Raw genomic sequence first — 10907 nt, 5'->3', positions numbered from 1 at the left:
ATAAGAGATTGAAATTGTAATCTCTCATTGTAAAAAGTCAATAAGCTCTAGTAGAAAGGACTAATTCTCCACAGCTTGACGTACCAAAGTTTGGATGAAAGAATTTGTCAACATTTAATGAAGTAAGATCACCTTCACAAGAAAATATTAAAAAAGAGAAAAAAATCAAATTCAAAGTATTCAAGACACAGTTAGAGAATTAAATGGTTGAAAACATCAGAGATACACAAGGACATCAAAATTCTATATGAAGTCGCTGCAAATTACATAATTCTCTGGTTACAAGTAAACTAAATCTAGTTGCTTATATAATTTTCATAATATCATCAATAAATCAAGATAGCAATAAAGGGTACTCACCTGTAGTAAAACTTGTATAATTATTGATTATTACAAGTACCCTCCTAATTCCAGCGAACTTACCCTATTATCTTTGAATATACATGAACTAATAACACCATCTACCTAACATTAGATAGCACAGTGAACATTTTGTGCTGAACATCTGAAGTGAAGGTAAACCTTCCCTACATATTTTGATGACAGCAACTATCATAGATGTATATACTCAGAACTAAGACTTTCACACTTGAAAAAACAAAAGTCCAGGCCTAAAGCAAAGAATATCTAATATACAACATTACATGGATCCATATTCCAATGACTCCCAACTGAATGGCTGGAATACGAAATAGACTTTGGGTGAGCTTTTGAAGAGCAAAGCCACGCAGACACACACAGCTGCAATGGCAACCATTGACAGCATTGCTGGCCTATAAACCAGTGCACTTCTCATACCACCGTACGCCAACTTGTGCTGGCATACCCCACAATGTCGCACCATTGCTGTTGTTTCAATCTTCTCAGTTTGCAAACTTGAAACTTTTGATGACCTATGGCCATCTGATTGCTTCTGCCTTATGTTACTATCTACAAGAGTGCCAGGGATATTAAGCACATGTTCACTTTTGCATGTGTTGCTTATTTTCGTCTGGACAAGTTGAATGTAGGAGTAGTAGCCCCGCAGGGATGCATGATCATAAGGGGTCAAACCTGTAGTGTCCTGAGCACTTTTCCATGCCTCAATTCCCACCTGAACATGTAAAACAAAGGAGTGAAATAGTTTTTACCACACCCTGCCACATGTAATTCAATTAAGAAGAGACAGTTAAACTGAATCCAGGACAGGAGCTTGCTCAACAAGAAGGTGAAAAGTGGGGAACAAGAAGAGTGCTTTTAAGTATTATCATAATATAGTGGCGATTGAAGAGCTTGGAGGATATATGTGCATATCACATCTTAATCTCCAGAAAGGCATTTTGACAGCTCAAAAAAATGGCTCATGACACTTCCAAGAATTTTTTTTTTAATTCATTTCAATAAATTTCATAGTGAAACTTACAAAAATAAACTCACGTGATATACTCATTTAAAAAGTGCTTTTGTTTACCCAAATGTTCCATAACACATCTCCCATATGTTGCATTGGAGACCCACTAATTAATACTATGGCCAAATAGTATATATGAATGAGGCTGATCCTCATGAGGGTCATCCTAGAGGTAGTTGGACCTATTAGACCACTCCGTATCAGATTATTATCAGAACATCCACAAATGTCTAGTTAAACACAACTTAGGAGCAATATATCCAGTGTTTGGTATATAAGAATTGTTAGAGATCTCACATTCACAAGTGATATGGTTAAAATAGTGTATATAAATGAGGGGCAGTCCTTACCCTATGAGCTAACTTTTGGAGTTGTCTTAAGAAGATCCAAACCCAAATTCTAAAACCTGGAGTTTGTAAAGGTTAAAAAAGTAAATGAAGATGTATGATGCATACAGAAGAGAAAGGAATTACCAGTCCTGGATCATCAGTTAATGCATCCAATACATTATCCGAACCATGCATACTTGCTGCAACATGAAGGGGAGTCAATCCAGAAGGCCCAACAGAATCAGGTCTGAATATGAATCTATTAGGGGACTTGTTGACTTGCTTCTCTTTACTGTCTCCACCATCTGAAGTATTAGCTGGCACAAATTTTAGCAGTAGTTCCACCATAGGCCTGCAATTTCTTTTTACAGCTTTGTGCAGAAGATCCATCTTTAACAATGATAACTCAACTGATGTATGCTCTCCTATATCCACAGTGCCTTCAAAGATAATGTTCAAGAGCTTTTTCATCACAGCACACCAGTCATGGTCCATAGAGAAGCCAACAAGCCACATGAACCGATTAAAATGGAAGCAATCTTGTAGAGGTGCCACAGGACCCAGCCTAACTTTCGCACGGTTTCTGTGAAGGAGCCAACCCATTTCTTGTACGAAATACAATGCTTGGGTCTTTTCTTCCATTAGTTTAGTTTTCATTTGGATGTCATCAGCAGTCTCGGCTGCCTCAATGACATTCTCCAGCTTACATATCTCTGAACAAATTTCTTGCTCTGCAACTATGAATGGAAAGGAACAGCTGCTAAGACCATTATCTTCCACCTGAGTAAAGATTATCATATCAGATATAAAAAATATAGCTTTAAAAACAAGACAAAGCAAAATCATATTTATGCAGAATATCTTTTATCTGAATCTAACACTTGACAATTGTCTGCTTGAATAGCTGAAACTAACTATCTATCCGCATTTTTGCATGGACGGGTTACTTGGCTCCATTCAGCCATTTCATAAACCATCTGAAAATTTGTTGGTTTCAGGAATAAAGTATCACTTACATAACCAATTTTGCCAAGGGAATAGCCACATAATTGCATATTAAACCAATGTCTCAAGACAGGAAAAAGGGGAATGGGAGATGTCAAACCTAGGACTCACTCTCATTTATTGAATGGTTTTCAATAGTTCATAAGAACCTAAAACTATGAAGGACCTGCAAAGTATATTAAAGTTGAAGTCACCAAATGGCAGGCATCATCTAGTTCTAAGCTGAAAAAGTTCACATTGAAAAAACCAAAAATTACTTCATAAACTTTGCTGAAGAGAAGGCCAGTGCAAACAGAATACTTTTTCCAAACACAAAAAATTGTAAGTATGAGTACACCACCTCAATAAACCCTCTTCCAGTCAAATTCGGTATACTACAAGAGAAACTCAGATGCTGAAGCTCATTATGTCCAATGGCAGCATCAGCATCAACCGAATCATAACAACTATCTTGCACCAGATACTTCCCTTCAAGTGCACAGAGCAACCTGAAATCAAGAGGAATGGATTAGCTTCAGCTCCAATTGCAGCAAACAAAATCCAGACCACATGTCACCACAATCTATTTATATTGGATTCCGTAACTATCAAAAAGCAATCATTAACAAGATGTTACATAGAAAAATAAACATGTCAAATAAATTGTGGAATAAAATCATACATTATTCAAATACAAAACGGCATGTCAGTACTATTATATTATAAAAATTAATTAGGGGAAATGATTAAAAAAAATCATTTCAATTAAAGACATGATTTTACCTATCAACAATAATTAACTATGCCAAAAAGATGAAAATGTTTATTTGATATTTAGATAAGATATAATTAATCTAATCCAATACATACATCTTTTATACTGTAAATTTGGAGCATAATTTAAAAGCATTAAGTACAAACTCGCAAATACTTTAAATTACTTAAAAAATAAGTATTAAACCTTTTTTAGACAAAAATATTTTATTTTAACGAAATATATTTATTCACTTAACTACATTAAGTATAAAGATAAAAAATGTAACTAAACATTGGATACGGAGAAAGTGAGTCACTTGAATTTTATTTATAACAAGTTTAATGATCATATTATAAATACAATTCAAAATCTTATATTTTAGTTATTTTTAATTTAATTGGACCTACAACGCACAAGTGGTATACTAGTAAGGAAAACCTATACCCTACACATTTAAGTAGTGTATATCTCATCCATTTTTCAAACAAGTTCAGGGCCTGGAAAAGTATTGCATAGCGTTAACCATATGAAGTTGTACTTTCTTTGAAAATCCTATCATATCATACTGCCCTAGGTCTAAGGGATATGAAGCATCTCCAACAAGCAACAAAAACATTATATATTTTGTTTTTCCCTTAGTTCTTCCAATGAGTTAGTGTGCCTGCAGTATAATAACTGAAATAAGTCTGCTGTTATCAATGGCAGATGGCGGAATATGGTGGAAGAAAAAATTCCACTATATAAACACACCATAGCAGCCTACGACACCACCAAATAGGCCTCCCTCAACAAATTGTCTATGGCAGTTGGCGAAAATTCCACCACATCATTCTGGCATGGCCACACCATTTAACAACATTACTTAAGTCCCAACTGAAAAAATTTGAATCATCAGGCACGCAGAGATTTACCTGGTGTTAGAAAACAAAAGGTTGAATCCTTTCACAATAAATTGAACACAAGAACTTGAAGAAACAGCAAGTGGTTTAACACAAAAAATCTGACAATTCTGTGGACTTTTGAATCGCAATGGTACATCTAAGACCACCTGACCTGCAGGAGAGATTTATGACATAAAAATTGTAGTCACCTATGTAAGATGAGATAAGATTCTGGTCATAATTGATATACAATCATATGAGAATAGTGAAGATAACACAGTGAGAGAGAGCAAACCATTATACAGAAAAGCTACCGAGTGCTGCACTCTTGTATATATCCATCCTGATCTCCAAAAAGAATCATTCGGCACAGCAAGTTTTCTCAAGCTGGATCCTAGATTATGGCATAGCTGCTTTGTGAAATAGTAATAAATAAACATTTAGATATTCTATGATCGTTCCCACGGTTCCAGTGGCAACTAATATATGATATTGTATCAAACTATACCTCTTCCCAAGCGGAATTTTCTAGACGGAGATATACAGTTAATATGATACAGCCAGGCCTTATATAGCTCTCTATCTCGGAGGGACTGTGGGATAACCAGTTAAGGATCTGCATTCAAATAAAAACATAAATTAAGCAGTGAAATTGTTTATACCAATTTCAAGGCAAAGATAAAGTACCTGTGATCGGAGAGCATGGGGAAAATCATTTGGAGCCTTGCCAAATAGTTTGAAAACTATTCGATCAGTGCGACTCTGCAAACAGAAAATATAAATAAAATGCCAACAAATACAATCTTGACAGCCACCAGAAAACAAAGTTTGTACTTGAAAAAGGCAAGTTAAACTGGGGTGGAGGAGGAACACTCTATCTATAAAGTAGACCATGACTTATATGAACATTGAACTGAATACATTACTTTATCAATTAGTAAGAAATGAATCAATCATAATATATATTATACAAAAGTTGACAAATATAAAACAGAACTTCAAAAAATTTACATCAGATAACCAATTCCACGGATTTGCAGTGGCTGAGAAATCTACACGAATATTTGACTAGCTGATAAACAAATTGAAACTAAAAAACTAAAATGAATCATAAGATCATTTCCCTAATAAATTAAATTAACTTAACTTACCTTACCTCTTTGATACAGAAGAAATAGAAACATTATCACACTATAGAGGAATAGGGAAATGAATTACAATCACTATAATAGTATACCTGAGCTTCTCCACTAGAACTAGATGGTGACTGTGTAGAGGTTGAATCTGAGTTTCTACTTGTCTGTGGTGGACTTGACTTGAGAGAGTCACATTGGACCCATAAAGGATTATCAAGGGACCCATTACCTGAAGGCAAAGGAGGACGAGAATTTCTTGTGTTCTCGACATAATCCTGTACATCATCATATGCACTATTCAGGTCAATATTACTTAACCCAATTCTTCCAACCGTAGTCTCTGCTGAGACTGAATAGGGTGGAAGACTATCCCGTGACAGAAGTACATTTGACAACTGTGGTAATGAAGGAGATTTTGAACTTCCTACTCCATCACTGCCTGAACCTATGAATCCTTTAGGCATACCATTAGCAGGAGTCATCTCACATTGTATCATAGACTCTGGAGGGTCCTGACTGATTACACCATTATCCATCTTGTTAGAAGTATCAACAGGTCTGGACATTTCAGGACCATTAGAATTTGTCTTAGGAACATTCTGTGCAGTTCCAGATGTTCCTGCTTTTACCAAATCTTGAGATCCCTCCAATAAAGAAACTATATTTCTTCCATTAATTGTACCAGCCAGACTTGCCAGGTTCCTCAGCAGATGGGATAGAACATCCTGGCTTGTCATATTATCTGAACCATTTGCTGCAATTATATCGAGTCAAATAAGTATGCCAATAATGAAAGCCAATGTAGCATAGATAATTAGAATAGGCTCAAAACAAAACTTCATCTTTTCAAAGAAATATTTCAGCAGAACACACTCCCTATAAGGCTAAACCTTCCAACTTTCTAGTGATCCAGTATTCATGTGCCAGAACATGGAAGGCAAACCATAGCATAAATGAAATGATAATAACAGCAGAGTGAATCATTATTCTAATGACCAATAGGCAGACTAACTTCCATTACCAAATTATTTTCCCATCATTTTGGCAATGAAAAATCTACAGCGGAGAAAAGGAATCAAGCTAAATTGTTCACCTATCTTTGGTGAAGAAAGCCTTCACCATCAGAAAAAAACAGACTCGTAAAATCATCATGGCAACTAAGCTAGTTCTTCATTTAAATAACCTGTTAGCATCATTAAATTGTCACTACAATCAAGTCACGCATTATATTCATAACACAAGATAACACATCCCAAATCATCCCTATTATCATCATCAATTCAGCACTAAATTACCCTTAAGACTTTACTAATGCACCTTTCTATTCATGAATGCTAGGCATATAAGCTCACTAGTTACGATTACAACTACCAACAATGTTAAATAGCTGTTATGGCACGGCACTTTTGAATCACTTTGCTATTCGCCATCCATTATTTTCTGTACTATGGAGCTATCCACCATGGCACCAAGCATTCCCCAGCATCCATGACAGAACTTCCCCCTATTATTTTTTTATTTTAAACAAAACATTTAAGGGATACTTCACACTTAAAATATATCCTCAATGCTGTTCTTGTTCTTCATCAGTTGAATGTTTCTGTGCTCTGTCTTTTTTCAACATTCATAATTTAGTTATCCGCCTTTTGGAATTAAGAAGTTAGTTATTTTATAAAATTTCACAGTCATGTTGTTCTATGCTATTTTTATGGTAAAACTAAAATGGTGTTCCCAATTCTTTTTCACTTATAGACAATGTCAAGGACCCAAACTCAAGCTCTGTGTTCTTCTGAATTTCTTTTAATTTATAGATATTAATTAGATAGTAATATTGTTAAAAGACATTATTTGATTATGTTAGAGATAAGATTTGATAGGGAAATATGCTCCCAAATATTTCCCATTATTAGATATTGGTTTTATCCTTTAGTAGTGTATCCCTTCTCCATTATAAATAAGAATACTCATGTAAGTACACAACACAGGGACTGAATATATTTGTTCTTGGTTTCTCTCTTCTCAGCATGGTACTGAACGGTACTATCCCAAGTGACCTATTTTGTCACTAATCCTTTCTACATATATATTGCCACCATAGGCTGTCATCTGATATTGATAACCTTGATTACTACTACGTCCAGAGATTCAAGCTCAGAGAGCCAATGCTGGAAAAAAAAGGAAAGCATATCATATCAAACAATAGAAGGAACTTCATAAACACCAAGCATTATGCTAAATTTCTCTGATTTTTTGTAGAAATGGTACTTTAATATTCCAGTTACCAGAATTAGGAAAACAATTAATGAGACAACCGATCTAAAGAATCCCATATTGGTGCTTAAAATTAAACCAGGACCAGTTCTAAATTTCATATTTGTTATGCACTTCAGCTTCAGCATTAGAACTAATTTCGAATGATGATTTCTAGGGAATAAAAACTATCTACAGTCCTTCTCAACTCTTAACCTAAATAGAAACTTTATTTCCAAGAAACAAGAATAAGTGAAAAGCAATCTACATCACTCATATGTATCGTATAACACTCCAGCCACATAAGTTAATACTTCAACAACCATCACCTGAACATTCACCATGTATTGCCACCGCTACTTGGATACCTGCTCTGCTGCTATGCTATCTACTTCACCATATTATTAAATAATTTAAAATTGAGTTTACAACATAATACATATATCAAACAAGAAAACTAGAGCTGAACTAAGACTATAATTTATTGTGCTTTGGCACTATAGCATGGTTACTACCGTATGACTTAGTGGGCATGGGTTCCAGTCACCAAAATGACCTTGCCACTCATGAGAGTAAGGCCGCATGCATTTGACCTTGCCCAGACCCCAAAATAGTGCCTAACGAACTAGGCAACTCAATTCATTGTTCAGTAAAAATTATAATTCCAAACATCAATAGTAATTTTGTTGTGCAAATGAATCCTAAGGCAATGACCATTGATTTGCAATGAGATTTAAATAAACATAAATAATTATGTCAATGGGGTGGACTTTGCCCTTTTATGAGGATTACATGGACTAACCAAAGTAGTCAGTACGTACATAAAATGTTGCAAAAGAGATTATCTTTACGCAAGCAAAGGACTGCCCTTTAATTTCTACTGTTAAGAACAAGTATTTCTACTTGTCATCTGAAAGAAAATATCACCCAAACAAATGAAAAGGAGAAGTTTCCACAAATATATATATCTTGAAAAATAATCCTAGGATAGGGACCAAGTGTGAATACTCTCAATAACATAATTTATGTAAATGTTCATTGTAATGAATCAGCTTAGCTATGCCAAAGGGCATTAAAATTTCAGTTGTGATCTTAAACCGCTTAAAATCACATAGGACGCCTTGGAATATTTCGAGATAATTATCCACCCAAAAGTGCAAGAAGGTTAGTTGTTGACTTTCAATTTCCATCAAACTTGGAAGTTCAAAATTGCATGCTATATATAAAGGTGCCATTTCTTGAAGATAATAATTAGTTATTTCATTTTATCGTTTAAAAAATTTATTTATGGCACAATTGTTTCGACATTAAAGCATAAATAAAAAATTCAAAGATATCAATTGACGCCTTTCAGCAAGGTATCATCTGCAAAAGCTTCCACCTTTTTTGAAAAAAATTATGATGATCAGACTTTGTCTCATGCAGAGGATACACAGACCAAACAAAACAATAAGCAGCCAAAATACATAACTTGTGGTCGGAAAGAATGCCAAGTAGAAAATTTCTAAACACACAGAAACTCACAATGCATATTGGACAGTATCCTTAGCAGACTCATTAACAGATAACTACTGCCCTTTTCTTCATTCACAGAGCCGTCATTAACTACACTAGCATCAGGATGCGTTTTCCTCCTCCTCTTATTGTGGCCTGCCAGACGCCTTCGACAACTTCTCTTCCCTTCATCAAATTCTTGAAGAACGTGAAACCTGCCATGATTCTAACAAGTTGTATTAACTGGGGTGCAAAAGAAAAGGTTCAGGAAACTACAAAATGCAAATACAGCAGGTTTCAAACAATCAACTGCAAGTGACAGGAGGGCTAATAGGGTTAAAAACTTTACCCTACACAAACCCCGGATAATTATCTTTCTCTTTAGAATATGTTCCAAAAAGTTAATGAGATGAGCAAAACAATAATATGAAAGGAGCTCCCTCGTAAACTATCATTTCATAAACTAACTGACCTGCTACACTGTTGACAGAATCTCTGCATAACATTTCCAACTAGTGCCTTGCTTGCCTTAGAATGCATATCACAAACTTTGTGGCGGCGGTGATAATCCTTCGCATTACTAAGATCAGCCCTACAATCTTCCACCTGACAAACAGCCCGGTTCAAGGTACTCCCAGTTATCTTTGTCTTCTTTCCACTTTTTTCCTCCCCTTCTACGATAGGGTATACTTGGACCCCAAGGTTCAAATTAAGAGAACCAGCTCCATCATTCATCTCCACCCCACCTTCATCAGCAACACCTCTCCTCCTCTTCTCCAATTCTCTCCTTCCTTCCGCAAGGTTAACATTATCATATGAAGAAGACAAACTGTTAGAAGCATCACCAGCTGCACGAATTTCAGGATCACCAGGAAACAGCTGACGACTCCTACAATCTGATGGCAGTGAATTCAGTTGCGTAGCAGTGAAAAGATCCCCATCCCACTTCCAATCATTCAAATCCCACTCCAAACTTCTCTTCCCGACACTCTTCATCTCTGGCACCACAGGTCCATACAAATACTGATTTTTCCCTTCTAATTGAGCCTCCATGAATCCAGGACAAAAAAATCAACAAATCCCAAACACCCAGATTCTAAGTCCACCAGAACACAACTACCCAATTGGACAAATTACAGCATAACCACAAAGACTTCAAACCCTACCTCCAAAAACACAAATTAACCACCCAGAAGACCAATAAAAGGAACAATAAACCCCAAAAGCAAGCCCAGCTCACATGGATCCGAACAACAGCTACATACCCAACACCAGCAAAGATGCCAGAATCAACCCTTGAACTATGGGGAAGTAACCCATAATTGAAAAATCCCCCATAATTGAAAAATCAAAACTTGCAGCATGATTTCACGTGGGCCAAAAGCTCAATGTCAAAGGATTTGAAGGGTGCGAGAAATTGGCATCAAAAGTGAAGAGAAATTGAAAGGGAGAGAAAAGAAGCAAAATAAGAAGTGGAGAGAGATGAAGAGAAATAAGAATATAGGAGGTGGCCACAGAAAGCATGCGTCAAACAGAGGGAAATTAGGAATAGGTTAGGAAGGAATGTGATGAAAATGCTGTTTCTGTGCTCAGACAGTGCTTCTTTCTCTCTCTTAATTTGTGTGTGATGCCATGGTAAAGGAATCTTAGAGGTTATAAATTCACTTTTTCTCTGGTAAAACTGAA

At 35.7% G+C, this 10907-nt stretch overlaps 1 protein-coding gene across 1 annotated transcript; it reads right to left on the bottom strand.

The window, feature by feature from the left end:
• Positions 1–363: 363 nt before the first annotated feature.
• On the bottom strand, positions 364–10907 carry LOC124847169 (squamosa promoter-binding-like protein 1). Its single transcript, XM_088105935.1, has 10 exons — positions 9694–10907; positions 9252–9436; positions 5579–6231; positions 5029–5103; positions 4850–4957; positions 4637–4751; positions 4372–4513; positions 3065–3212; positions 1864–2499; positions 364–1093 (listed from the first exon to the last, which is right to left on the bottom strand). The coding sequence occupies exons 1-10, from the start codon at positions 10272–10274 to the stop codon at positions 641–643; spliced, it is 3096 nt and encodes a 1031-aa protein (XP_087962061.1). The 5' UTR covers positions 10275–10907; the 3' UTR covers positions 364–640.

The sequence above is a fragment of the Vigna umbellata genome, chromosome 2, assembly GCF_029865625.1.
Source record: "Vigna umbellata cultivar VRB3 chromosome 2, Vumbellata_1.0, whole genome shotgun sequence".
NCBI classification, from domain to species: domain Eukaryota; kingdom Viridiplantae; phylum Streptophyta; class Magnoliopsida; order Fabales; family Fabaceae; genus Vigna; species Vigna umbellata.
The sequence above is the reverse complement of the archived record's forward strand: the minus strand, read 5'-3'. Positions and strand labels throughout refer to the sequence as shown.